We start from the raw sequence: 27990 nt of genomic DNA, 5'->3' as shown, positions 1-27990 counted from the left end.
TCCTAGCTTTCAGGGAAATTCTTTGCTGAACTTATGAACAGGATGGTAATATGATGCTAAAAAACCATATTTCGCCTACCCAATCCAATCAGGACAAAAAGGCTTCAAAGATAAAATTATATGTAAATAAAGACTTAGGTTATCCAGCAAAGAAATGAGAGGCAAGCATTCCAAGAAAAAAGAAAAGATGAGCAATGGCATGAAGGTGTGAGATAGTATGAAAAATTCTGGATATTACAAATAATTTGAAATGGAATGAATTTATGGTCAAATGGCAGAGTGATAAAAGAAGTCAGAAATCTAAAGGACCGTTATCGGTCTCTTCCCTTTCCAATTTTAGCTGTTGCATAAAATGATTTCAAATCATTTCAAACTCATAAATTTATTGTAAATATAATTATATATTAATAAGTGATATTACATCTTAAAATTACTATTTATGAAATTTCATATTGTTATATTATACCTTAATGTTATATATTTTATAAATAATAAGCAATTGATGTAATAAGAAATATAGTCATTAGTCATTGTAGAGCTTTCCAGAAGTATATTCTTTCAATGATGAGTTTACTGCCCAGCCAGTGGAGTAAAATAGAGCAGGTAACGCTCTCGCTGACGTTCTATCTTATTCTGGGGAATGACGCTGGCAGATTCCCAGGCTCTACTGCCCTCTTCTTGGCCCTGCTGGACCTCTCAGAGTTGTAGACACAGCCCTGCCTCAGCTTGGAGGGTTACTACCACTCTTTGGAAGGAGTGTTTAAGCTCTAAGCAGCTGGGCCTCAAAGGTTTTCCAGGCCTGTTTCAGTTCTCTTACTGCATGGTGTTCTCTCCTTGCATTTGAAGTTCTGATAATGGGAACTTAGCCTTGCTGTCTGGGTTTAGGTCCTGATTTGGTCCACTTGGTTGTGACTCTGTCTCCCTGATCTGGGGTCCTGCCTGTTTTTTTTTAATCTTCCTTCATGGGGTCCTGCATTTGCCCCTAAATCCTAGATCCAAGTCTAGAGGGTGTATGATGTATGGATGGATTTCTGTCATATATAATAGAGAGAGAGATACATCTCTCTATATATGGTTTTTATATTTGTAAGATGCTCTGCTGCATCTTCTAGGACCTGATGCTTACTAAAAAGTTTTACTTTCTCTGAAACTTGACCTACTTGCAGACTTGTGCCATGGAAACTGAATACTGTAATTTGTTTGCTTGATACTGAGCTATGTCTTGGAATCTGCTAGATTAGTGATCTCTCCCCTAGTACTTGGTCTGCTCCACTTGATCCAGAGTTGTTCCAGTCTTAGTCTAGCCCTCTGGGGTTATCTGGACCAAATCCCAGAAGTTTACAGGTTTGATTGTGAGAGTGGGGACCAGATGGAAGTACAAGAAATTACTTATAAATTGTTGATGGCCTAGCACATTGAGTCACTCAATAGAGTTTTCCAGGGATTCAGGTTTCATTCCCATCTCTTCTAAAAAATGCAAAAAAATATATGTTTTATTCTTATATTTATTACTTTAACTCCCCACTAGGTGGATCACCCCTTTTCCATAGAGACCATTAAGTTTTCAGAAAGTCAAGATAAGCAATTGAGTACTTTTCACCAGTAAAAAAAAAAGAAGAAAAGAAAAAATATCTTAAGAAATGTATCCCCCAGTAAATAGCTATCATTGTATTCTCTTTTATTTTTGTTTCACTTTCCAGTTCTTCCCCACTGAGTTTTTATAGATAAAGGAAGAAACTTTCGCTGGGCCCTTCGCTTGAGACCCAGCCATGCCAACAAACAAGAAAGTACCTGCCACTGGACCAAGAGTGCATAGATTTAGCCCTGCTATTAATAATCAGAAAGTTTTTCTAAATAATTAGTTGAGAAACCAGATGTTGCTAGACTATGCCAATGACTTATTTAAATTCCTGAAGTGGAGAAAATGGAGTTTAATAAGGCAGGCTGTTTTCTCTGATGACAACAAGGGTGATCCACATATAAGGCAAAATTTTCTACAAGTATACCATAGCCAAACAACCCTGAACTTTCTGGACTAATTTCCTCTCCCCCCCATGCCTCCCCCCCCCCCCCCCCGATAGTTTAAGGCAATAATCTTGCCTGGGAATATAGGATAAACACAGTAATGACTGTAAGGTATACATAACACTTCTCCAAATCACTGAAATAAATCCGTTAATAATTCTCCTTTCATACAGGGATAGCTGTTTTCAGCCATTGGGGGAAATAGTGATGATGTAGTGGAAATAGAGTTAAGCTTGAGAACACCTGAGCTCTTCTACAATATAACTTTACAAAAGTCACAACTGCTCTGAGTTCCACGGTCCTTATTCACAAAATGGGATTAATAAGAGCCACCTTATATACTTTTGAGAGGATTACTTAAAAGAGCATAAAAGTGCACTGGAAAACTTGACTAACCACAAATGTAAGGTAATCTTAGTTATGAATGAGTATTTGAAAATCAGAGTTAGTTATAATCTTATTTTTCTTTATGACTCAAGGGAAGGAGTCATATCATCCTGGATTTGAGACAGCTCTACATTTTTAAAATTTATTTTATTGTTGAAAATATTACAGATATCCCCCATTTTCTGTGGGACATTTACACCATGGAATACTATGCAGCTATAAAAAAAAAGGATCTCTTACCTTTTGGGACAGCATGGAGGGACCTGGAGAGTATTATGCTGAGTGAAATAAGCCAGCCAGAGAAAGACAAGTACCACATGATCTCACTCATATGTGGAATCTAATGAACAAAATAAACCAATGAACAAAATAGGACCACAGACATGGAAGCATGGATCAGACTGACAGGTCTCAGAGGGAAGGTTGGAAGGAGGGAGGGAAGAGATTAACCAAATTTTGAATATTAACACCTAATCGAATGTGTCATTGGGGAATGTGTTCTCCCATTTAATAGATTTTCTTTTTGTTTTGTTGGTGGTTCCCTTTTCTGTGCAAAAACTATTTAGTTTGATGTAGTCCTATTTGTTTATTTTTTTCTTTTGTTTCCCTTGCCTGAGGAGATATATTGGAAAAAATATTGCTAAGAGAAATGTTCAAGATTTTACTGCCTATATTTTCTTCTAGGAGTTTTATGACTTTGAGACTTATATTTAAGTGTTTAATCCATTTTGAGCTTATTCTTGTATTGGTGTAAAAAAGTGGTTTTATTTTTTTCATGTATCTGTCCAATTTCCCAGCACCATTTATTGAAGAGACCATCTTTAACCATCATATATTCTTGCCTTCTTTGCAGTATATTAATTGACTATATAGGCATTTATTTTGAGGCTATCTCTTTTGTTCCACTGATCTATGTGTCTGGTTTGATGCCAGTACCATGCTGTTTTGATTACTATGGCTTTTTAGTACAGTTTGATATCAGGAAATGTGATTTCCCCAACTTTGTTCTTTTTTCCCTCAATATTGTTGAGATTATTTGGGGTCTTTTGTGGTTCCATATAAATTTTTGGGTTATTAGTTTTAGTTCTGTGCAATATGCCATTGGTAATTTGATGGTAATTGCATTGACTCTATAGATTTCTTTGAGCATGGACATTTTAATGATGTTAATTTTTGCTATCTATGAGCACAGTATTATGCTTCCATTTATTTGTATCTTCTCTAATTTTCTTTTCAGTGTCTTACATTTTTCCAACTGCAGGTCTTTTCCCTCCCTTGTTAAGTTTGTTACTAGGCTTTTTTCTGGATGCAATTGTACATGGGATAGTTTCTTAGATTTTTCTTTCTGATATTTTGTTATTTATATAAAAAATGCAATCAATTTCTAAATATTTATTTTGTACTCTGCTACTTTACTGAATTCATTTATCAGTTTTCATAGGTTTTTGGTGGAATCTTTAGGTTCTCTATATACAGTGTCATGTCATCTGCAAATCATGACAGTTTTACTTCCTCCTTTCCAATTTGGATACCTTTCATTCTTTTTCTTGTTTGATTGCTGTGACTAGGACTACCAGTTCTATGTTGAATAAGAGAGTGAAAGTGGCCACTCCTGTCTTGTTCCTGCTCTTAAGGAAAATTCTTTTTGCTTTTCCTTATTGAGTATGAAGTTAGCTCTGGTTTTGTCATATATGGCCTTCATTGTGTTGAAATATATTCCTTATGTTTCCATTTTGTTGAGAGTTTTTATTATTAATTGGGGATTAGATTTTGTCAAATGCTTTTTATTTATTGATATGGTCATATGATTTTTATCTTCCATCTTGTTTATGTTGTGTATTATGTTCATTGATTTGCCGATATTGTACCAACCTTGCATCTCAAGAATAAATCTCACTTAAACATGGTTTATGATCTTTTTGAAAAAATTAAGAATGTTTTTATTGATTTCAGAGAAAGAGAAGGAGAGGGAAAGATAGAAACATCAATGATAAGAGGAAATCATTGATCAGCTGCCTCCTGCACTTCCCCTACTGGGATTGAGCCTGAAACTCTGGGCATGTGTCCTGACTGGAAATTGAACTTCGACACTCAACCACTGAGCCACACTGGCCAGGCGATATATGATCTTTTTAAGGTATTGCTGAATTTGAATTGCTAATATTTTATTGAGAATTTATGCATCTATGTTCATCAGGCATATTAACCTATGATTTTCATTTCTGTAGTGTCTTTGTCTTTGTCTGGTTTTGAAATAAGTATAATACTGGTTTTACAAAATGAGCTTGGGAATCTTTCTTCCTCTTGAATTTTAGAAATAGTTTGAGAACTATAGGTGGTAGTGCTTCTTTAAATGTTTGGTTAATTAATCTGTGAAGACATCCACTCCAGGACTTTTTAATTTAATTTAAAATTTAATTTAATTTTTAAATTCTATTTTATTATTTTATATTTAATTTAATTTTAATTTCATTTCATTACTGCTTTGATTTTGTTGGTTGTAATTGGTCTCTTCAGATTTTGACTGTCTTCTTGACCCAGTCTTGGAAGATTGTATATTTCTAGAAATTTATTCATTTCTTCCAGATTTTCCAATTTGTTGACATACATTTTTTTATAACATTTTCTTATATTTCTTTGTATATTTGTGATTTCAGTTGTTAATTCCTCTCTTTCATTTCTACTTTTATTTATTTGGGTTCTTTCTTTGTTTCTTGATGAGACTGGTTAAAGGTTTATCAATCTTGTTTATCTTCACGAAGAACCAGCTCTTGGCTTTATTGATCTTTTATAATTTTTTAGAGTAATTTTGTTTATTTTCACTCTGATCTTTATTATTATTTTTTATTCTACTCCTTTTCAGCTTTTTTTTTTTTTAAAATCCTCACCCAAGGAGTGAGGATACGTTTTTACATAACTTTTCTAGGGAGAGTGGAAGGGAGTGGGGAGGGGGAGAGAGAGAGGAGAGAGAGAGAGAGAGAGAGAGAGAGAGAGAGAGAGAGAGAGAGAGAGAGAGAGAGAGAGAGAGAGAGAGAGAGAGAGATATTGAGAAACACACTGATTGGTTGCCTCCTGCATGTGCCCGACAGGGTTTGGGTATTGTACCTGCAACCCAGGTACATGCCCTTGACAGGGAATTGGACCTGTGACCCTCTGGTAAACAGGCTGATGCTCTAAGCACTGAGCAGCACAGCCAGGGCTCCCTTTTGGCTTTGTTTGTTGCCCTTTTACTAGTTTCTTTAGGTGTGAGATTAGATTATTTATTTAAGATTTTTCTTCCTTCTTGAGGTAGGCTTGATTGCTATAAATTTTACTCTTAAAAGTGGTTTTGCTGTGCCCATGGATTTGGGGTTGTTGTGTTTTTATTTTCATTTGTCTCAAGGTATCTTTTGATTTCTTTCTTGATCTCATTATTAACCCAGTCATTGTTTAGTAACCTGTTATTAGCCTCTATGTGTTTGTGTGTGTTTTATTTTTTCTTGTAATTGATTTTTAATTTCATACCATTGTGGTCAGAGAAGATGCTTGATATGATTTCAATTTCTTTTTTTTCTTTTTTTTTAAAAATTTTATTTTTGTTTAAAATATTACAGATGTCCCTTTTTCTCCATAATGACCCGTTCCACCCCGTTCCTTCCCCCTCCCTAGTCCCTCTCCCCACCATTGTCCCTGTACTCGGGGTGTGCATATATGCATATAAATTCTTTGGTTACTCTCTCCCCCTCCATCCACTCGCCCTCTTCCATCCCTCTGACATTCATCAGTCTCATCTATGCTTCCAATTTCTTTAACTTATTGAGATTTGTTTTTCAAATTTATTTTAATTACAGCTGATGTACAATATTATATTTGTTTCAGGTGTACAATCTTATGATTAGACATTTATAAAACTTATGAAGTGATCACCCCAATAAATCTACTTTCCATCCAACACCATGTATAGTTATTACAATATTATTGACTATATTTCCTATGCTGTACATTTCCTTGACTATTTTTTAACTATCACTTTGTGCTTCTAAACCCCCCTCTGACTTATTTCACTCAGCGCAATGCCCTCTAGCTCCACCCATATTGTTGCAGATGCAAAATTTCATTCCTTTATATGGCTGAGTCATATTCCATTTTATATATGCACCACTTCTTTATCCACTCATCTATGGATGGAGACTTAGGTTGGTTCCATATCTTGGCTCTTGTAAATGATGCTGCAGGGAACATGGATATATATGTCTTTTTTATTTAGTGTTTTTGGTTTCTTTGGATAAATACCCAGAAATGGAATTGCTGGGTTTTTCTTATAGCCTTTGTTTTAAAGTCAATTTTGTCTAGTGTAAGTATTGCTACCCCAGCTTTTTATTTGTTTGTTTTCATTTACTGAAACATCTTTTCCATCTCTTTATTTTAGTGTGTGTGTGTGTGTGTGTGTGTGTGTGTGTGTGTCTTTACGCTTGAAGTAGATCTCTTGTAGACAACATATGGGAGGGGCTTGTTTGTTATCAATTCAATCACCACATATCTTTTGATTGAAGCATTTAATCCATTTACATTTTAAGTAATTGTTGATAGATATGTATTTATTGCCATTTTATTATTTATATTTTTATCTTTTTTTCCTTTTTCTTCTTAAAGAAGACCTTTTAACATTTATTGTAATACTGGTTTGATGGTGGTGAATTTCTTTAGCTTTTTCTTGTCTGGGAGGCTCTTTATCTGTCCTTTGATTCTAAATGATAGCTTTGCTGGGTAGAGTAATCTTGGTTGTGGGTCCTTGCTTTTCATCACTTTGAATATTTCTTGCTACTCCCTTCTGGCCTGAATGTTTCTGTTGAGAAATCAGCTGACAGTCTAATGGGAGCTCCCTTGTAAGTAACTAACTGCTTTTCTTTGCTGCTTTTAAGATTCTCTCTTTGTCTTTAATCTTTTATATTTTAATTTTAATGGTATATTGATGTTGGCCTTCTTCTTCTTTTCCTTTTTTTTTTTTTTCCTTTTTATCTTGTTTGGGGATTTCTGTGCTTTCTGCACTTGTATGTCTATTTTCTTCACCAGGTTAGGAAAGTTTTCCACCGTTGTTTTTCCAAATAGGTTTTGATTTTTTTGCTCTCTCTCTTCTCCTTTCAGCTCACCCATGATGGGAATGTTGATAGCCTTGAGGTTGTCCAAGAGGCTCCTTACACGATCCTCATCTTTTTGAAATTCTTTATGCTCTTCTGATTATTCTTTATTTTTTAAAAATCTTCCAAATAATTGACTTAAACTGCTTCTTCATCTACTCTACTGCTGTTTCCCTGGAATGTATTCTTAATCACAGTTTCTGTATCTTCATTTCTGACTTTTTTTATGGTTTCCATGTCTTTTTTATGCTGTTGAAGTTCTCACTACGTTTGTTGAGCATCTTTATCACTGTTGTTTGAAACTCTGTATCTGGTGATTTGCTTGCCTCCATTTTATTCAGTTTTTTCCCCTTGAGATTTCTTATGTGTTTTCATTTGGGACCTGTTTCTTTGTCTCCTCATTTTGGTTTGTTTCTATGTATTTGGCAGAGCTGCTACTTCTCCAGGTCTTAGTAGAGTGACCTTAAGTAATAGGTGTCTTGTAGGGCCCAGTGTGCAACCTCCCCAGTCACCTGAGCTGGGCACTCCAGGTGTGCCACTCATGTGGGCTTGTGCACGATCCTGCTGTAGTTGAGCCTGGGTTGCTATTGCCATGTCACTGGGAGGGATTGATCCCCCCAGGCTGATAGGCTGTGAGGACATGCTGCAGCTACAGTGGAGGAGACACTGTGTAGAGGCCAACCACATGAAGCAGGAATTATTTCAGTGGGTTTTAATGCTTGCTGGGTGTGCCTCTTGAGTGTGTGACTCGTGGAAATGGTTGTGTTATAATCAGGCTTGGTCTGAATCTCTGCACTGGCTCTGGGGCCTTTCAGGAAGCGTAAGCCAAGATCAACCACTGCCTGTGCCCTGCCCACTGTCACCCGGCATGAGCTACAGAGAGATCTTAAAATAGTTGCTACTTATGCTGGGCTCGGTTGTGCCTAGAAGAGGCCAAGCTGCAAACTGAGGCCAACTTCCCCTAGTGCAAGGCCTGGGGGCACATAACAAGAGGTATGGGATATGCAGAGTACAGATGTTGCTTGTTTGAGAGATTATAGGAAAGTCTGAAGCATGAACCAAGAAAGGCCATTTGTATGGAAAAGCCACTGGAAAATGCTTGGATGGGTCTGCAAGTTGGGTGGGGTAGGTTCTCAGAAAATCAACTGGGCTGGGCTGTGTGAGCCAGATAGATGGAGACTCAGATATGGTATCTGTCTGCAGACTCTGAGGGGGAAAGGCTCAACAAAGGAACAAAGGTGGCCAGCATTTCTGTTTGGAAGAAAGCTGACCCTCTAAGCATTCTCCTGAAGCCAGGTAATCCACTTACTCCCCATATGTTCCTGTTTCTTTTGAGCTACTGATCAGCAATGGAGCTCACAGAGAGTGAATCTGAGTGAATCACTATGCAGGCCCTTTAAGAGGAATGCCTGGAACTCTGGTAGCTCACTGTCTCACTCAGCCACAATCTCTGGTTGTTTTTACAGTCAGAAGGTATGGGGACTTCTCTTCTTGACACTGGAACCCTGGCCTAGGGGGTCCTGGTGTGGTGCTGAGGCCCCTTGCTCCTCAGGGGGGCTACTGCAGCAGAAATGTTTCTCCCAATTTTTAACTGTGACCTGTGGGCTTGTGGCCAGTTCATTCATGTCTTTGCCCTCTCCTACCAGTCTAAATGTGGCTTCTTCTTTATATCCTTAGCATAGGACTTCTGTTCAGCTAGATTTCTGGCAGTTCTGAATGATGGCTGTTCTATAGTTTAGCTGTAATTTTTATGTGGTTGTTAGAGGTTCTGAGTACTGTGTTTGGCTGCATCCCATCTTGACCAGAATTGCTAAGACTTCTTTGAGCCTAACATGAGGTATATCCTGAAAAATGTTTCATGTGCAATGGCAAAAAATGTATATTCTGTTGCTTTGGGGTAAAGTGCTCTGAAAATATTAATTAAATCCATCTGGTCTAGAGTATAATTTAAGAATACTGTTTCCTTGTTGATTTTCTGTCTAGAGGATTTATCCATAGATGTCAATAGGATGTTAAAGTTTTATACTATGATTGTATTACTGCTGTTCTCTCCCTTTATGTCTATCAAGATTTGCTCTATATATTTAGGTACTTTTATACTGGTTGTATACATGTTTATAAAGGTTATATCCTCTTGATGGATCGATCCCTTTATCATTATGTAATATCTTTGCATCTTAATACTGTCTTTGTTTTAAAGTCTATTTTGTCTGATATAAATATTGCTACCCCAGTTTTTGATAAATTTCCATTTGCATGAGATGTCTTTTTTTATCCCTTTACTTTTAGTCTGTGTGTCTTTATTTCTGATGTCAGTTTATTTTATACAGCATATATTTTATATGTCTATATTATTTATTCAGATACCTTAAGTTTTTGATTGAGATATTTAATCCATTTACATTGAAAGTGATTGTTCATTGATATGTATTTATTGCAACTTTATTTGCATATTTATGTTTCTTTTTTTCTTTCTTTTTTCCATAGACGTCTTTTAAACATTTTTTGTAATACAGGTTTGATGGTGGTGAACTTCTTTAGCTATGTCTTATCTGAAAAGCTCTGTATTTGTTTCTTCAATTTTACTTTATTTTTTAAAATTTATCATTATTGATGAAAATATTACATTTTCCCCCCGCAAGTTCCATCCACCAGGCTCCTTCCCCACCCCAGGCCTTCACCACACTATTGTTTGTGTCCATGGGTTATGCATATATGCATATAGGTTTTTTGGTTAATCTCTTCCTGACCCCTGCTCCCCTTCCCTCTGAGATGCATCAGTCTGTTCCATCCTTCCATGTCTCTGGACCTATTTTGTTGATCAACTTACTTTGTTCATTAGATTCCACAGGTAAGTGAGATCTTGTGATATTTGTCATTTTCTGAATGGCTTATTTTGCTTTGCATAATACTCTATAGGTCCCACCATGCTGTATCAAAGGGTAAAAGAGCCTTTTTTTTTTTTACAGCTGCATAGTATTCCATTGTGTAAATGTGCCATGGCTTTTTTATCCACTCATCTACTAATGGGCACTCAGGCTGCTTCCAGATCTTAGCTATTGTAAATAACACTGCTATGAAATAGGGGCACATATATTCTTTCTGATTGTTTTAGGTTTCTTGGAATATATTCCTAGAAATGGGATCACTAGGTCAAACAGCAGTTCCATTTTGAATTTTTTGAGGAAATTTCTTACTGTTTTCCATAGTAGTAGCACCAGTCTGCATTCCCATCAGCAGTGTACTAGGGTTCATGTTTCTTCACATCCTTCACCAGCTCTTGTTGTTTGTAGATTTATTGAAGGTAGTCATGGTGACAGGTGTGAGGTGACACCTCATTATCATTTTAATTTGATCTTTCTGATGATTAGTGAATTTGAGCATTTCTTCATATGTTTCTTGGCCAACTGTATGTCCTCTTTGGAGAAGTAGCTATTTACATCCTTTGCCCATTTTTTAATTGGTCTGTTTGTCTTCCTTTTGTTGACTTGTATGTGTTCTTTATATATTTTGAAAATTAACCTCTTATCAGATGTATCACTGGCAAATATGTTCTTTTATACAGTGAGTTACTTTTTCATTTTTTTGATGGTTTATTTTGCTGTGCAGAAGCTTTTAATTTTGATGTAGTCCCATTTGTTCATTTCCTCTTTGTTTCTCTTGCTCTAGGAGATGTATCAGTGAAAATTCTGCTATGTGAGATATCTGCAATTTTGCTGCCTATGTTTTCTTCTAGGATTTTTATGGTTTCATGACTTACATTTAAGTCTTTTATCTATTTTGAGTTTATTCTTGTGTATGGTGTAAGTTGGTGGTCTAGTTTCATTTTTTTGCATGTACCTGTCCAATCTTCCCACACCATTTATTGAAGAGATTACTCTATTGTATGCTCTTACCTCTTTTGTCAAATATTGATTGAGTGTAATGGCTTGAGTCAATTTCTGGGTTCTCTGTTCTGTTCCATTGATCCATATGTCTGTTCTTGTGCCAGACCAGGTTGCTTTGATTATAGTGGCTTTGTGGTATAACTTGATGTCTGGTATTGTGATCCCTCAAACTTTGTTCTTTCTCAAGATTGCTGTGGCTATTCAGGGTCTTTTTTGGTTCCATATAAATTTTTGGAGTATTTGTTCTAGATCTGTGAAATATGCTATTGATATTTTAACAGGGATTGCATAGAATCTATATATTGCTTTGGGTAGTATGGACATTTTAATGATGTTAATTCTACCAATCTATGAACACAGTATATTCTTTCACTTGTTTATATTTTCATCTATCTCTTTTTTCAATGTCTTATGGTTTTCTAAGTACAGGTCTTTTACCTCCTTGGTTAAGTTTATTCCTAGGCATCTTATTTTTTGTTGTTGTTGCAATGGTAAAAGGGATTCTTTCTTTTAGTTTCTCTTTCTTATATTTTATTATTGGTCTATAAAAATGCCATCAATTTTTGGATATTAATTTTGTATCCTGCTACTTTGCTGAATTCTTTTATTAAGGCAAGTAGTTTTTTTTCCTTTGGCGGAGTCTTGAGGGTCTTACTTTCCCCTTTCCAATTTGGATGCCTTTTATTTTTATTTTCTTATCTTATTGCTGTGGATAGGACTTCCAGTGATATGTTGAATAAGAGTGCTGAAAACAGGCATCCTTGTCTTATTACTGTTTTTAAGGGAAACATATTTAGTTTTTGCCCATTGAGTATGATGTTGGCTGTAGGTTTGTCATATATGGCCTTTATTATGCTGAGGTCTGATACATCTGTTCCCATTTTACTAAGATTTTTTATCAAAAATGGGTGCTGGATTTTGTCAAATGCTTTTTCTATGTTTATTAATATGATCATGTGCTTTTTATTTTTCATTTTGTTAATGTGATTTATCACAATTATTGTTTTGTGAATGCTGTACTAACCTTGCATCCCCTGAATAAATCCCTTGGTCATGGTGTATGATCTTTATAATATATTTTGGATCCTATTTGCTGATATTTTGTTGAGGATTTAGCATCTATGTTCATCAGGGATATTGGCTTGTAATTTTCTTCTTTGTAGAGTCTATTTATAGTTGGGAAATAGGGTTTTTAAGGGGATTTGCCAAGAGAGACATACGAGGCTTGTTGAGAGTCAAAAACATGATTATTGAAAACCACCTGGGTGCAGATGAGATGAGGCTTAATGGGCAGTCACCACCCTGAGGAGGTAGAGACTGCTTTTTGTAAGGTTTGGTCGGACAGGAAGAGGAGTGGGGAGTAGGGTAAAGAGTTTAATTTTGTTTGTTCTTCCTGTGTTCTTTCTGTGGTTCTTGGAGCAGGGTGCAGGTGTTCTCACCGGACATTTGTGGTTTGGCAGGGGCTTGTGGTCACTTTGTAGTTTGTCAGTTGCCAAGTTCCTGCTTCTGTGACTGCTCATACAGAGATGGGAGTTTTGGATTCTGGTTGCCAGGGACCTTATAAGGATAATGCTGGCTTCGTAAAAAAGCTTGGAAGTCTTCTTTCCTATCGCATTTTTTTTGAAGTAGTTTGAGGAGGACAGGTGTTAGTTCTTTGAATGTTTGGTAAAACTCCCCTGTGAAGCCATCAGGTCAAGGACTTTTGTTTGCTGGGAGTTTTATTTATTTATTTATATTAGTGCTTCAATTTCATTAGTTGTTATTGATCTGTTCAGGTTTTCTGATTCTTCCTTATTGAGGTTTGGAAGATTTTATATTTCTAGGAATTTGTCCATTTCACCCAGGTTGTCCAATTTGTTGGTATAGTTGTTCATAGCATTTTCTTTCTTTCTTTCTTTCTTTTAAATTCTGTGGTGTCAGTTGTTACTTCATCTCATTCATTTCTGATTTTATAAATTTGGGTCCTCTCTCTTTGTTTCTTGATGAGTCTGGCTAGCAGTTCATCAATCTTGTGTATCTTTTCAAAGAATTAGCTTGTGGTTTCATTAATCTTTTGCATTGCTCTTTTAGAGTTTATGTCATTTATGTTCATTCTGATATTTATTATTTCTTTCCTTCTACTTACTCTGGGTTTTCCTGTTGTTCTCTTTCTAGCTCTTTTATTTGTTGCAGTGCTTGTTTGGTGGTAGTAAAATCTTCAGCCTTTTTTTAAATTTGGGAAGCTCTTTATTTCACCTTCTATTTTGAGTGATAGCCTTGCTGGATAGAGTGGTTTTGGTTTCAGATCCTTGATTTTCATTACTTTAAATACTTCATGCCATCCCCTTCTGGCCTGTAATGTTTCTGTTGAGAAATCAACTGACAGCCCATGAAGCAAAATTCACCCCAGCCAGCTCTGCCCACAGTTCCCGAGTCACCACATAGAATATTATTTATCAAGTTTCTACCAGCCTTTCACACATTTGAAGACCGTATTATATCTCTGCTGCTTTTTGAATGCAAAACCAAATCTCTGGAATTTATAAGATATTGCTTAAGTGCACTGACTTTGAAAATAAAGTCAGTCACTTTCTAGTTATATCATAATCAAGTTATTTATTCTGTTTTTCAGTTTCTTTGTGAAATAATACCACCTACTTTATAGAGTTTCTTTTGGAGATTAAATGTAATAATTCATTTTAAAATTTAACATAATACTTAGCACATGGTAAGTGCTTACAATAAGGAATTTACTGAATATTAACTATTTTGTCAATAATTTTTCTTTTGAAATGGTTTACACCCTCTTTATCCTATGAATGTGCCTAGCATGTGACTATTTCTTTTTAAAAATGACTTAAAGTGCACATAACAATATTTGATGCATTATGAATAATTACTGATTAAGTTTCTGTCTTGAATAGTGATATTTATGAGTGATAACTATAGAGTCATGAGGATATATAGATAATTCCCAAAACAATGAGGCACATGATATCACAAAAAAAGGCTTGAAGGTGTAAAAGAAAACAAACAAAATAAGGGATAGCAGTGCGGGTGATCTAAGGTTAGAATTGCAGACTCTCTTGGAGAGATATAGATATTTCCCACTTTACAGCAGCACCCTTTCTGATGATCTCCTTATTATTGTTTTATAACTAGATGATGAATTAGTGTGACAGACTAATTGATCCCTCAGAGCCATCAGTGAGTCCAAAGTAGGGCTTAGAGGGTCTGAAAAAACTTCCAAGGAAGCAATCCAGAGAGAGTAAGTATGTACAGGCCTTGATTGCACAAACCCTATGAGACCACATTCTTTATAAGTAGGAGAATGAAGGCGCGTTTTGCTGGGTACTCTGTGCTCTGCTGAGAAACGGTAACTGTGAGATCTTGTAACAACACTTTGGAAACTTGGCTGTGTTCTCAGGGAGACTGTGTGAGTGTTCAAATTGCTGCTCATGTACCACCATTAGCTTCAGCTCCTCACGTACTAACAGACCACACACAGGGGCCTTCCTGGTCCTTGCAGACTTCTTTTTGTTAAAATGGACTTAAAATAAAACAGGACTATAGAATCATACATTATCAAGATGTCTGATCACAGACAAGGGCCAAAAATCTCTGAGAGCCTTTGCTGACCAGGGACAGATGACCCAGATTGCACAAACATTTGCATGGCTCAGAGACAATACTCTTGTGGCTAGAATTAGTAACAGGAAGTGAGTTGTTTGCTTTTGCTCAGTTCTAGGGTGTTATGTGAGTTACTCATGTTGGCTTGGTTTTCCTATTTAGATATGCTTTTAAGTGGCACTTGCCACAGTTTATGGTTGGAATCCCCATGGCGAATGTGTCTCTATCACTTCAAAGCTCCCACATCAGGGTTGATATTCAGGTATAGTGTCAAAGGTAAGACACAAGCCCGTTGTCTGATTTTTAAAGTGAAATTGGATGTTAATTAGATGTGCTCTAAAGTCAAGACTGGATGTGAGCAGGAAGAAGAAAAAGGGGAATCCTTTGCCTACCTTAGTATAAAATGATGATGTGAGCCCATCTAGAAGGGTGTCCTTGCCTGACAACGGAAGAGGTTCTCTTAAAAAAGACAGGCAAACTTAAAAAAGAAGACAATGTTCCTAATGACCAAGGGTATGGCTAGTAGCATGAAAAAGATTTGAGTCTTGGCTGTGTCACATGCTTGCTTTGTAAATTTGGGCAGCTTGTTTACTTTTTGTTGGTTTCAGTTTCCTGATCTGTAGATGGAGATAGTAGTAATAGTTTCTTTTTAAAGGTTTATTTAAAAAAATGAATCATATTTTAAAAGTGCTAAGCCCAGTCCTTGGTACACAGTAAATATTCATTAAATAGAATACGTATTAATGCAGGCACCTATGTAGGTATTGGTGTTATTACTATTAGTATGTGTTATCAGAGGAGGAGAGCTCTGTGTCTTCCAGACACTATGTCCTGCTCTTGACTTGTTTAACCTTCCTCATTAGAGCTGTTCTTTGCCTTTCTGCTTTATGGGTAACTGTATTTCTTCATCACAGTAACATGAATTTGATGCTTTCCTTGCTGCTACTGTGTCTTTTACCTAGCATTTCAGAGTTGCCTCAAATCCACTTAGAAAAGGTTAAAAGGACCTGAAAAACCAGAGCAGCATCTTCTGATAGATTTGGAGATATTAAACCTCCCAAGCCTGCAAGGATGTGATTTGGAAAATATATGACCTAAATCTATTCAATAATGTTATTTAATAAAACATTTATTTGCAAATAATTATACAGTACCAACATTAAAGCAAAGCACTTAAAAAATAAGTTTAAGATGCATAAAAGAAAGAAGCACTTTTCATTAGGATTTATGTTTTTGCCAAATATTTTCACAGACATTTCATAAACTTTACTATGATACTAGGGTATTTTTGTTGTTGATGTTGTAGTTGTTATAATAATTATGATTTTATTTTGTAGGTAATGGAACTATGTCTATGAAAAATGTATACAGTATTTAAACTAGTATTGCTAATAAGTGGCAAAACAGGACTTAAATTAACTCTTCTGATTTCTAATGCAATTTCTTTTCATGATATTTTTCAGAGGGTAATAAATAGTGCAAGTTTGTTACTCAAAGATATTGTGAAAGTTCAAAATATAAATATGCCTAAACAGAGTAAATCCATGAGTTAACTGTGAAAAGGTTTCTCACTTAACACGAGAATGTTTTGAATATACCTTTAAACTTCTGATCTCGTCATCGAAGACAACAACCTGCCTCCACATAAGCATTCCTTCCAGGAGCTGGGTAGACTGTGGATCTAGAATGACATTTCTTATGAACTGAAATCTTTACACAGACCTTCCTACTCATAAGAAGGCTGGTTTCTGCTTGTTAAAAACACAAAGCGCTCATCAGCAAATCGCTTGATGATCTGATGCTGGGGTTCAGACTTTGGTGTCTTGAGTCCTTTTGGAAGGCCTGAGCCATGAGGAATGCCTCGGTGGTGACCGAGTTTATCCTGCTGGGCATCCCGCACACGGAGCACCTGGAGACCATGCTCTTTGCCCTGTTTTTGTCCTTCTACATCTTGACCCTTGTGGGAAACCTGCTCATCCTACTGGCAATTGTCTCCTCCACTCGACTTCATACTCCCATGTATTTCTTCTTGTGTAAACTGTCTGTGTGTGACATATTTTTCCCTTCCGTGAGTTCCCCCAAGATGCTCTTCTACCTCTCCGGGTATAGCCGAGCCATCTCCTATGCAGGCTGCGTGTCCCAGCTCTTCTTTTACCATTTCCTGGGCTGTACTGAGTGTTTCCTGTACACGGTGATGGCCTATGACCGCTTTGTTGCTATATGTCACCCTCTACGCTACAAGGTAATCATGAGCCACACAGTGTGTGCCATCCTGGCCACGGGCACCTCATTTTTTGGCTGTATTCAGGCCACCTTCCTAACCACTCTCACCTTCCAGTTACCCTACTGTGGCCCCAATGAGGTGGACTATTTCTTCTGCGACATCCCGGTGATGCTGAAGCTGGCTTGTGCGGACACCTCAGCCCTGGAGATGGTGGGGTTCGTCAGTGTGGGCCTCATGCCCCTCAGCTGCTTCCTTCTCATTCTCACCTCCTACAGCCGCATCGTCTGCTCCATCCTGCAGATCCGCTCTGCGGAGGGCCAGCGCCGTGCCTTCTCCACCTGCAGCGCCCACCTCACTGCCATCTTACTTTTCTACATGCCCGTGGTCCTCATCTACTTAAGGCCAACCCCGAGCCCCTGGCTGGATGCCACGGTTCAGGTCCTGAATAACCTGGTCACCCCCATGCTGAACCCCTTGATCTACAGCCTCAGGAACAAGGAGGTAAAATCGTCGCTGAGGAAAGTCCTCTCTCACCTGGGCCTTCTCCCTGAGCCGTTGTAGAGAGAGCAGGAGCTAGCACGCTAACCGCACTTTGTAACTTATAAAGTATTTTTATATGGTTCTCACAAATATTTTTGAATTTGAGAGTGCAGATATTATTATGATTGTCTCCATTCTACGGTGTGGGGACTTGGATTCAAAGAGCTAAAGTGAGTTTCCGGAGCACACGGAGGAGCGAAGGCAGAATGAGGGCTCCGGGCCGTTTCAGGCTCGGGGGGTGCCGTCTCGAGGATGTCACATGACTGTGGGGGGAGGCAGGAGCTTGCTGCAGCGGGCAGAAGAAGCCGCACCCTCTGTTTCTCACTTTATTTCCCTCACCCACCTACACCCCTTCTCTTCTTTCCCCCTTCACTCTGACACTTCATCTTGGCTGCACTGATTGTCCCTTCAAATGCCTGACCTGAATAAACCTCCACTTTACTGGTCTAGACGTTGTTGAAGAAAATGAAGCTGTATACAGGGAATGACTCCCAGCAGGGACCCGAGGCAGGTTTCTTACAAGTGAAGCAAAGGTGCTGGTACACTCTTGTCACCTGGAAACCCTACCTGTTGGGTTTTTACCCAGAAGCAGGCCCTGGCTGTAGACATTCAGCATGTAAATGAGAATGTGGAAAGGGCAGGTGGGGGAATCCGGGGAGGGGGGACTGTGGTCTGACACCATATTAGAAAATCTGGACGTGGCTTCGCATTTCTCAGGACTCCCAGGGGACCATTCTGGGTTCAAACTGTCATTGTTTTGTGTTTCTTTGTTTAATTGAAAGCATTTGACACTATTCCCCATTCCTTCATTTCTTTCTTTTTGGTTGTTTTTTTGTGTGTGTGTGCGGCTGAAATAAGCTAAGAAGTAAAAAAGTGTGCTATTTCAATGCAGGGAGCTATTTTTGTATGACTGAATTCATTGAGAATCCTACCACACTTGAGGCAGATAGTCGCTATGTAGTTTCTTCTAACAAGGAAGCAGAGAGGGAAGGAAACTGAGAAGAAGATGGAAAAGGAAGGCACAGACCTGCAGACCAATTTGTCTGTCTTTCTCCGAATCGGAGAGCAACCAAGGAACCTGCCAGACCAGCCAGCACTGCTGGGCCTGTGCCTCCAGCCACTGCGGGAGCCGGCACGTGTTCCTGCAGCGGAGAAAACTCTTGTCCTGTCACTTCCCTTAAGTGTCTGAAACCCCTCTCGGTGCTGCTTCTCCCGTGTTTCTCAGTAAACAAGAGTTTAAAGAAGGTGGAGATGCATCCCAGACTATTTCAGGTTCAGTGCATCCCCGCCGAAGCCTCTCCAAGTCCATCTGAAGATTTCTTCCTGTTCCTTAGTTTCCTGGTGGGAGCTGTTCAGGTGATCAAAATAGAACAGTTTTTCAGAATAAAAGATGTGATCCAATTCCTTTTCATTTTCACTCATACAGATGTCATCTGGTGAATAACTTTGTGCTAGGGGTGGGGAATGCAAAGGTAGAGAAGACAAGACCCCACCAGAAGGAGTCTTGCTCTGCCGGAGAAAATAAACAGACATGCAACTAAAACCCCATGATAAAGATATGAAACAGAACAGAAAATGTGGAGTCCATTTTTCTGGGGCTGTGGAGGGACCTCACAAAAGGGGTGCTGAGGGTTGAAGTTTTTGTCTGTCTACCCCTTGCTCCCCCATAAAGAATGGCTTTTACAGGGAGAAATGTTTTATCGGGAGAAGCAACATACTTTTCAATCTTTTGTTTTTGGGGTGGTGGGGTTGAGACGTAATTCCTTGGGTGGGTATCTCAACTATTTGCCATCTGTGAGTGAACGTTCTTGTAAGAAAAATAAACTTCATTTGACCTGTTTTCAGAGTTCTTCCTTCAGCGTGGCCGTTTGCTCCTGAATTGGAGAAATGCCTTGCACAAAATGACTCTCTCTCTATCTCCTGAACACACTGACTTCTCCGCTTGTGCCAGGGGTCCTGAGAAATGTGGGCAGCTCTCCTGTCTCCAGGTCACGTCTGAGCCCTCTTTTCACCTAAGCAGGAGCCCAGAATGTCAGGCCTAACCTTGGGTTTGGAAGCCCCGGTTTGGTTTGATGGCAGAGTGAGACGTTTCTGTGTACTAGACATAAAGGGAAAATATTAGAAAATTTTTGAAAACAAAGTCAATGGGAGTAATCCCAAACCAGGTAGGTCATATTGAATCCACAGGGGTGGAACACAGGCAGAGGCTCAGGGGCCAAAACTGGGATGGGGTGTCAGAGAAGAAGAGAAACGCTGAAGCAGAGATTCAGAGTATGTTCTGAGCAGCGTGGGCCACAGCAGCGCATTTCCTGAGACACTGGATTCCAATGGCTGAGGAGCGCGGCCAGTACCCGGCCCCAGGGAGACTCTAGTTGCTTTCAAAGGCTCCTCTGTTCTCTCCAACGCAGTGTGCAGCTCGCCACGCAGTCTCTAAGCAGTTTCCTTTTGCCCCTCCCTGTATTTGTTACATAAGCGATGCCTGCTCTGAATTTCACTTATGTGTTTTGTTTTGCCTACAGCCCCCAGAGAGGGACACTGTGATGTGGGCACCTGCAGTGCTAACCTGTGGCGCGGACACTGAAAGTGTCGCTGAGATAATGGCTGCTCAGCGGCGCCGAGCGGGCGTGAATAGGAGCTTTCCAAGGAGGTTCCCAGTAGATGCCCCTTTTCTGTTTAATCCTACTGACTTTAAATCAAATCCTTTTAAAGGAATGAAAAACTAGTCAGAATTAATGTTTTTAGTCGCTTGACTTGCAATTTTTTTGTCAAAATATTGACTTCACCTTTTCAAAAATAATTATTCAGGGGTAAGAGAATAGAATTATTCTTGTTTTGCTGGTTCACTTAAGAAAAGAAGAGCAATAATACCTGTGATATTGAAATAACCAATTGGTGAGAAATAATCTATCATTGATCATTTCTTTATTTTACATTCCATTGTTTAAAAATACTATTTTCATGCTTGCTTTGGTAATATTCTACATGACAACATCAAAAAGCCATCTTTCATTGTCTAGCTGTATGCTTTTATTGAAAGAAATATTGTAATTAAATAGTAAACAATTAGAAAATAATATTAAAAATATGTCAATTATAAAGAACTATGATACAGTGAACCCCTGGGTCGCACCACCTACTTTAAGGAGGCAGCGTGAATGCCTTGGATGTTCCCATGGCCACAGGCCTGACTGCACATCTTTCACTCCCTCCAGAAGGCATCACTCCTGAATTTTGTGTTTATTATTTCCTTGTTTTTATTTAAGTTTTCCTTCATATGTTTGTGTCCTTAAACGCCATATTGCAAGTTTTTGAACTTTATATTAATTTAATTCTACTGAAATTTGCTTTTTTAACGTAAATGTTACTTTTTTTACATTTATGTCATTATATATGTTGGAAATTAATTATTACCAAAATGTAGCATCCCATGGTGTCAATAGATCAACATTTATTTTCTGCTGTTGTTTTTATTCATGAATAAATATGAGTTTCCATTATTTTAAAAAACCACAATATATTGTTGGGGCCTCATACCTATTAGTGTGTATGACACAAAGATATCACTGGCTTCCCCTCAAGAGTTCCTTCTACTGGAGAAAATAGATAATTTTATTTAGTTTAGATTTGCCCAGTAACAGACACTGGGACAAGGGTCTGAGTCCAAGCAACTCATTAGGAAGATGATCCTGGGAAGCATGATAAGGGAGCGAGAAGGTGAGATGGGAAGAACAGTCAATGAAGCAAGCGTCTGGTTTACCACTGTGGAGAACTGGGGCTCCATTGCACCTGATGTCCTCTGAAAAACTGGTGTACAGCAACCTGCAGGTTGTTCCCCTGGGGTGTAAAGGAAGCTGGGATATTTTTATAGTAACTCCTGTCCCACATTGGTTGGTGGATGTTCTTGAGAACATTAATTATCAGGCATTTCTGGTCTGTTCCATATATGTAGACTGAAAAATTTCCTTGACAAAGACTACTACCAGACAGAAGACATGGGGAGCCCTCAGGACATAAAGACACTCTGAAGATGACCTCTGGAGTGGGCTGAGGGGATGTGGACGGAGGTCCTCAGATGTGCTATGGCCATAATTAATTTACATTTTAGCCTAGTACCCTTATAAATGCAAATCAAATACTACTACTCTGCTTCTTTAGAATATTCAGTACTTGTCTGTTGCTCATAGGTTAAATTAAAATAACTTAGTATAGTATCTGTGGAATTAACAATAAGGCCCACTTACCTCTTTAGTCTTTCAAAGCCATATGTTCACCCAGCAACACACACATCTGTCTCACACACGCTCTGCTACCTAGCTAAACTGTCCTAACCGCTCCCTAAAGCTACCTCTTTGCATTTTTATACATTCATTGCCTTGTTCCTTTAATAAACACACATTCATTGAGTAATTACTATGTTAAGCACCGGATTAACAAATAACTGTAAGTCATGTTTTTAAGAAGCTTAGAGCTAAGCATGAAGGGCAGATACAAACCTGATTAAAATAAAATATAGCAAATACTTAATAGAAATATATAAAATAGACAAGTAAAATGAAAACAGAAATAATTTATCCTGTACAGAGGGTAAAGAGGTTTCAAAAAACATTTAAAATATATTCATTCACAATTTTATGCCTTTGTAAATTTTATTCTCTCCTCTTGACATGTCCTTCCTTGATTCCTCTACTGTAAAACTTCTATTTATTCTTCAAAACTTAAGCTGAACAATCATTTCCTTTGTAAAATTGTCTTATCTCAGACACAACTAAGATCTTATTTCTCTGTGTTTCAATTTTATATCATGGCATAAAGCATCAAATCATCTTGTGAAAATAAGATTGACAAAGTCATTCTCAAGAGTAACAGTTAACTAAAGTGCAGAGAGATGGAGAGAGACAGATGGGTACATAAGGTTCAGAACTGTCTACCTCTTCATTTGCTGAATGAAAAGGTGACAGAGTGACTTGTAGACAATGTTTTGTGGATGACTGAGACCTCAGTCTCTACATTTTTGAGATGGTATTGAGCATTACTGGAAAAAGACTCATGCTCTACTTTGAAAAGAATAGTAATAGTTTATTATTAGAGAAATAATATAATCAGACAGGTATGGTTTAGCTTTGATCTTAACATGGATGTATTTTATCACTTTTAACAAGTTACTTACCTGGATTGCTATATTTTAAATGGCAAAATGGAAATATTTAACCCCCCAAATGGAATATTTAAAGTTCACTTCATTGAACTTTAACGATTGACTCAGACAGTTCTTTTTGCCCTCACATAAAAACAATTACCTCTAAATGGATCAAAGACCTAAATACAAGACGTGAAACAATACATTATATATGAAAAAATTCTCAAAATCACTAATCATCAGAGAGATGCAAATTAAAGCAATGAGATATCACCTCACACCCATCAGAATGGCTCCCAACAACAAATCATCAAGTGACATGTGCTGGCGAGGGTGTGGAGAAAGGGGAGCCCTAGTGCACTGCTGGTGGGAATGCAGACTGGTGCAGCCACTGTGGAAAACAGTATGGAGTTTCCTCAAAAAATTAAAGATGGAACTGCCATTTGACCCAGTGTTCCCACTTCTAAGAATATTTCCTAAGAACCCCAAAACACCAGTCAGAAAGAACTTATGCACCCCCGATGTTCATAGCAGCATAATTTTTTAATTTTTTTATTTTTGATATGTTGGGTTTAACAACACATATTTTATTTTATTTTAATCTTTATTGATTTCAGAGAGAGGAAAGGAGAGGGAGAGAGAGAGACAGAAACATCAATGATGACAGAATCATTGATCGAGCCCGCAACCCGGGCATGGCCCTGACTGGGAATCGAACCCTGATCACCTGGATCCTAGGTCGATGCTCAACCGCTGAGCCACTCCTGGCTGGGCTAGCAGCATAATTTATAATAGCCAATATCTGGAAACAGCCCAAGTACCCATCAGATGAGTGGATAAAAAAAGCTGTGGGACATTTACACCATGGAATACTATGCAGCTATAAAAAAGAAGGATCTCTTACCCTTTGGGACAGCATGGAGGGACCTGGAGAGTATTGTGCTAAGCAAAATAAGTCAGTCAGAGAAAGACAAATACCACATGATCTCACTCATATGTGGAGTATAATAAATAAAATAAACTGATGAACAAAATAGATCCAGAAACATAGAAGCATGGAACAGACTGAGGGATCTCAGAGGGAAGGCAGGGGTGGGAGGGTGGGGAGAGATTAATCAAAGAACTTATACGCATAAATGCATAACCTGTGGACACAGATGATAGTATGTGGAAGGTCTGGGTGTGGGGCGGATGTGGGGTGGAGGGGATCAATGGGGGGAAATAAGGACATCTGTAATACTTTCAACAATAAAGATAAATTTTTAAAAATTACATAGAAGAAAACATAGCTACTAAACTTATGACCTTGGTCTTAGAAAAGATTATAAGAATTTGACTTCAAAGGCAAGAGAAGTAAAAACAAAAATAAATGAATGGGACTATATCAAACTAAAAGGCTTCTGCACAGCAAAAGAAACTGCTAATGAAACAAGAAGGCAAACAACCGAATGGGAGAAGATATTTGCAAACAATAGCTCTGACAAGGGTTTAATATCCAAAATATATAAAGGACTCATAAAACTCAACAACAACAAAAGCAAACAATCCAATTAAATAATGGGCAGAGGACCTGAACAGATACTTCTCCCAAGAAGATATATAAATGGCCAAAAGATATAGGAAAAGATGCTCAACTTCACTATCTGTTAGGGAAATGCAAATAAAAACTACAATTAGATACCACCTCACACCTGTTAGGAAGGCCATTATCAGCTCAACAAGTAATAACAAACGTGGAGAGGTTGTGGAGAAAAAGGAACCTCATTCACTGCTGGTGGGAACGTAAACTGGTGCAGTATCCTTAAAAAAAATATGAAGTCCCTGGCCAGGTGGCTCAGTTAGTTGGAGCGTTGTCCTGTACACCAAAAAGTTGTGGGCTTCATTACCTGTCAGGGGAGAAGTCAGGTTGTGGGTTTGATCACTAGTTGGGGCCTGTACAAGGAACAACTGATTCTGTTTCTCTCTCACTTCGATATTTCTCTTTCTCTCTTTCTCTCTCTCCTTTCTTCTCTTTCTAAAAATCAATAAAAACATATCCTTGGGTAAGAGTAAAAAAAAAAGTATGAAGGCCACTAAAAACATTAAGAATAGAGTTACCATATGACCCAGTAACCCCTCTTTTGGGTATCCGCCTGAAAAACTTGAAAACATTTATTCGCAAAGATATATGCACCCCTATGTTCACTGCAGCATTTTTCAGGGTGGCCAAGACATGGAAACAACTGAAGTGTCCTTTGATAGAGGACTGGACAAAGAAGATGTGGGACATGTACGGTGGAACAGTACGCAACCCTAAGAAAAGATGAAGTCCTGCCACTTGTGACAGCAGGATGGGCCTTGGGAACATCATGCTAAGTGAGATCAGACAGGAAAAGTTAAGAACCTTATGACTTCACTCACGTGTGGGATATGAAACTGAAAGCAACAAAGGAACAAACAGGAAAACAAACAAAACTTACTGACACAGGCTACCGTACGGTTGTTAGCAGAGGAAAGGCGGGGAGCAGGGAAAAGTAAAGCACCTAACACTTCATCATGAATGTAACAGGGATTTGGTAAATGTGGTACCTTCCCCTCTTCTTAAGAAATACGTTTATTTAAGTAAAACAACGCAGTAGGAAAGCAGTGTTCGGTTTATAACATTTTTCTTTGGAAAGGGACCTTGAAGCAGAGAGTGGAGTTTAGGAAGAGCACGGTGGCCTCGCAGCCAGGCAGACCTGCCCTTAACTCTCCGCTCGCCCCTTGTCGCTCGTGTGGTGCCAGGCGAGCTCTCGCACGTTTGATTCGCATGGTGAAGAGCAGGACACAAGCCCCTGGCTCACAGGGCCGGAGTGAAGACCGCATGGCATTATCCACGTGAAGTGCCCAGTGCGGGCTCAGCAGGGAGTGAGTATGCCCGCCAGTATTGTGTATATTAGAACATTTTGGTTTAATTTAACATAAAAGACTTGTTTCGTACATTAACTTATACTCACGTAATATTTTGGATCAAGGTAATGTTAAACAAGGCTCTGTTTCCAGTTACAGTTCTCACAATGACTTTTCCTTCACATGAAGTCATTGAAACAAGAGTGACAGGCAGTTTACCTCAACTCAACATCTATTTGGGTTTTAGCCATAACTAACAAGTTATAGATAGATATAAACAGAGAAAGAAAAAAGCCAAAAAAATAATTTGCCAAAATGTAAACAATATGCCAAGTTCTCTGGAGATATCAGAAATGAAGATGGCACTGCTGCTTGTAACTTACCAGCATGGAGAACAGTTGAAGCAATTTTAAAGAAACAGAAAAGATTAAATGTTAAATTGAATATGACTTAGATTAGAAAAGCAAGCTGAAAGTCTCATTAAATGATAACTGTAGATAAAAAATGGCAAACTAAAGCTACTACCAGGAAATGGAACAGAAATATAAAATTGTGTTGTGATTAGCTGAGATTTTACAGAGCATTTGCCTTGTGCTAAGCACTGTGCTAGGTCCTTTGCATTCCTACCTCATTTCATTACAGAATAACTCTATGAAGTAAGTGCTTAATATTATTTCCTCATTTTACAGTTTAGAAAAATGGGATTGAGAACTTGGACAACTTGCTCGAAATCGTATATGTAGAGCATGCTCTAGCTCTAGCACTTAGTCCTAAATTGTCTTACTCTCTGTTATGGGCTGAGTGGTATCTCCAAATTTCACGTTAAACCCCAACCCTTAATGCCTCAGAGTGTGACTGTATTTGGAGACTGGGTATTTACAGAGATGATGACATTAAATGAGGCTGTTAGGCTGAGCCCTAATCCAACATGACTGGTGTCCTTAGAAAAGGAGGAAACCTGGACACACAGAGGGATACCAGAGACGTACCTGCAGAGAAATGTCCATATGAGGACGCAGCAAGACAAGCCAAGTGGCTGAAAGAGATCCTCTTCCCTTGACCCTGCAGTGAAAACCAACCTTTCTGACACCTTGGTCTCAGCCTTCTAGCCTCTAGAACTGTGAGAAGAAACACTCCTGCTGTCACCCAGCTGCTCTAGTGAATACACTTCAAGCCCAGGTCTGCTCTAATGCCTCTCATGTACCATGCATGACCTGTGCTTCTGATAATAGCATGTCCTTTCTATGTGCTTTCCTCTTAACACCCTGTCCTCAAAGTAGGTAATGGAAAGCTCCAGATAACAAACACATTTACATAACTTAAAAAAAATTTAATTGATTTTAGAGAGAGGAAGAGAGAGAGAGGGAAACATCGATCGGTTGCCTAGGGCATGTGTCCTCACTGGGGATCGAACCCACAACCCAGGTATGTGCCGCCTGACTGGGAATCAAACCCGCCACCTTTTGGTGTATGAGAGGTCATCCCAACCAACTGAGGCACACCAGCCAGGGCTACATGACTTTTCTTACCACTTACGTCAAGCTATAAGATTTCTCCAAGGAAATCATTGAGAAGAAAACTTTTTAATTAATTAATCTCAAAGGTACTCATTTCTATGAGGCGCTTCCCATGCTCATTATGACTTTAACTTTTATTGCCTTATGACACTTGGTTCCCACTTGTGAGGTGTGTAATGGGGCAAAGTGGATTAATAAGACTGGGAATTGGCTTAGGAAGTGCGAGAAGGCTTGTTAAAGTGTTTATGGTTTTGGGTTCTCTCTTCAACTATTATTCCACGGGAAAATTAAGGGTGACTGTAACACACAAGTATGCGTGCATGCACGCACACTTACTGACATTCAGCCTCCTTTACACACTCACATACTTACACACAATTTCATTCACATCAGTTTACTAGCATTTTCAAAATGAAGCTTATTTTTCCTAAATCACTGCGGGGGGGGGGGGGGGAGGAGAGAGAGAACCTTTCTTGTGAGAATTAGTGATAAAAATTCCGCTTACCAGTTACAATAAAATGAAACAGTCCTGACAGAACAGTAAAAACATGGAGTTTTTAATGTCAGGCCTTCAAGTGGCTCCACACGTGGATTGTGGAATCTTTTCACTCTCAGAGAGTCATCAGTGGACTCTGTCTCCCCCACTTCTATGCTCAGAGCTGGCTGTGCCTCACAGAAC

The 27990-nt window shown here is 38.5% G+C and overlaps 1 protein-coding gene across 1 annotated transcript; it reads left to right on the top strand.

The window, feature by feature from the left end:
• Positions 1–16874: 16874 nt before the first annotated feature.
• LOC308549801 (olfactory receptor 10D1B-like) lies at positions 16875–17810 on the top strand (the record flags this gene model as incomplete). The annotated part of the gene is made up of 1 exon (XM_081122804.1): positions 16875–17810. One exon carries the CDS (start codon positions 16875–16877, stop codon positions 17808–17810), a length of 936 nt encoding a protein of 311 aa, XP_080978930.1.
• Positions 17811–27990: the final 10180 nt, after the last annotated feature.

The sequence above is a fragment of the Miniopterus schreibersii genome (assembly GCF_964146895.1).
Source record: "Miniopterus schreibersii genome assembly, chromosome: 20".
Lineage (NCBI taxonomy): Eukaryota > Metazoa > Chordata > Mammalia > Chiroptera > Miniopteridae > Miniopterus > Miniopterus schreibersii.
This window is presented reverse-complemented; position numbering and strand designations above follow the sequence as displayed.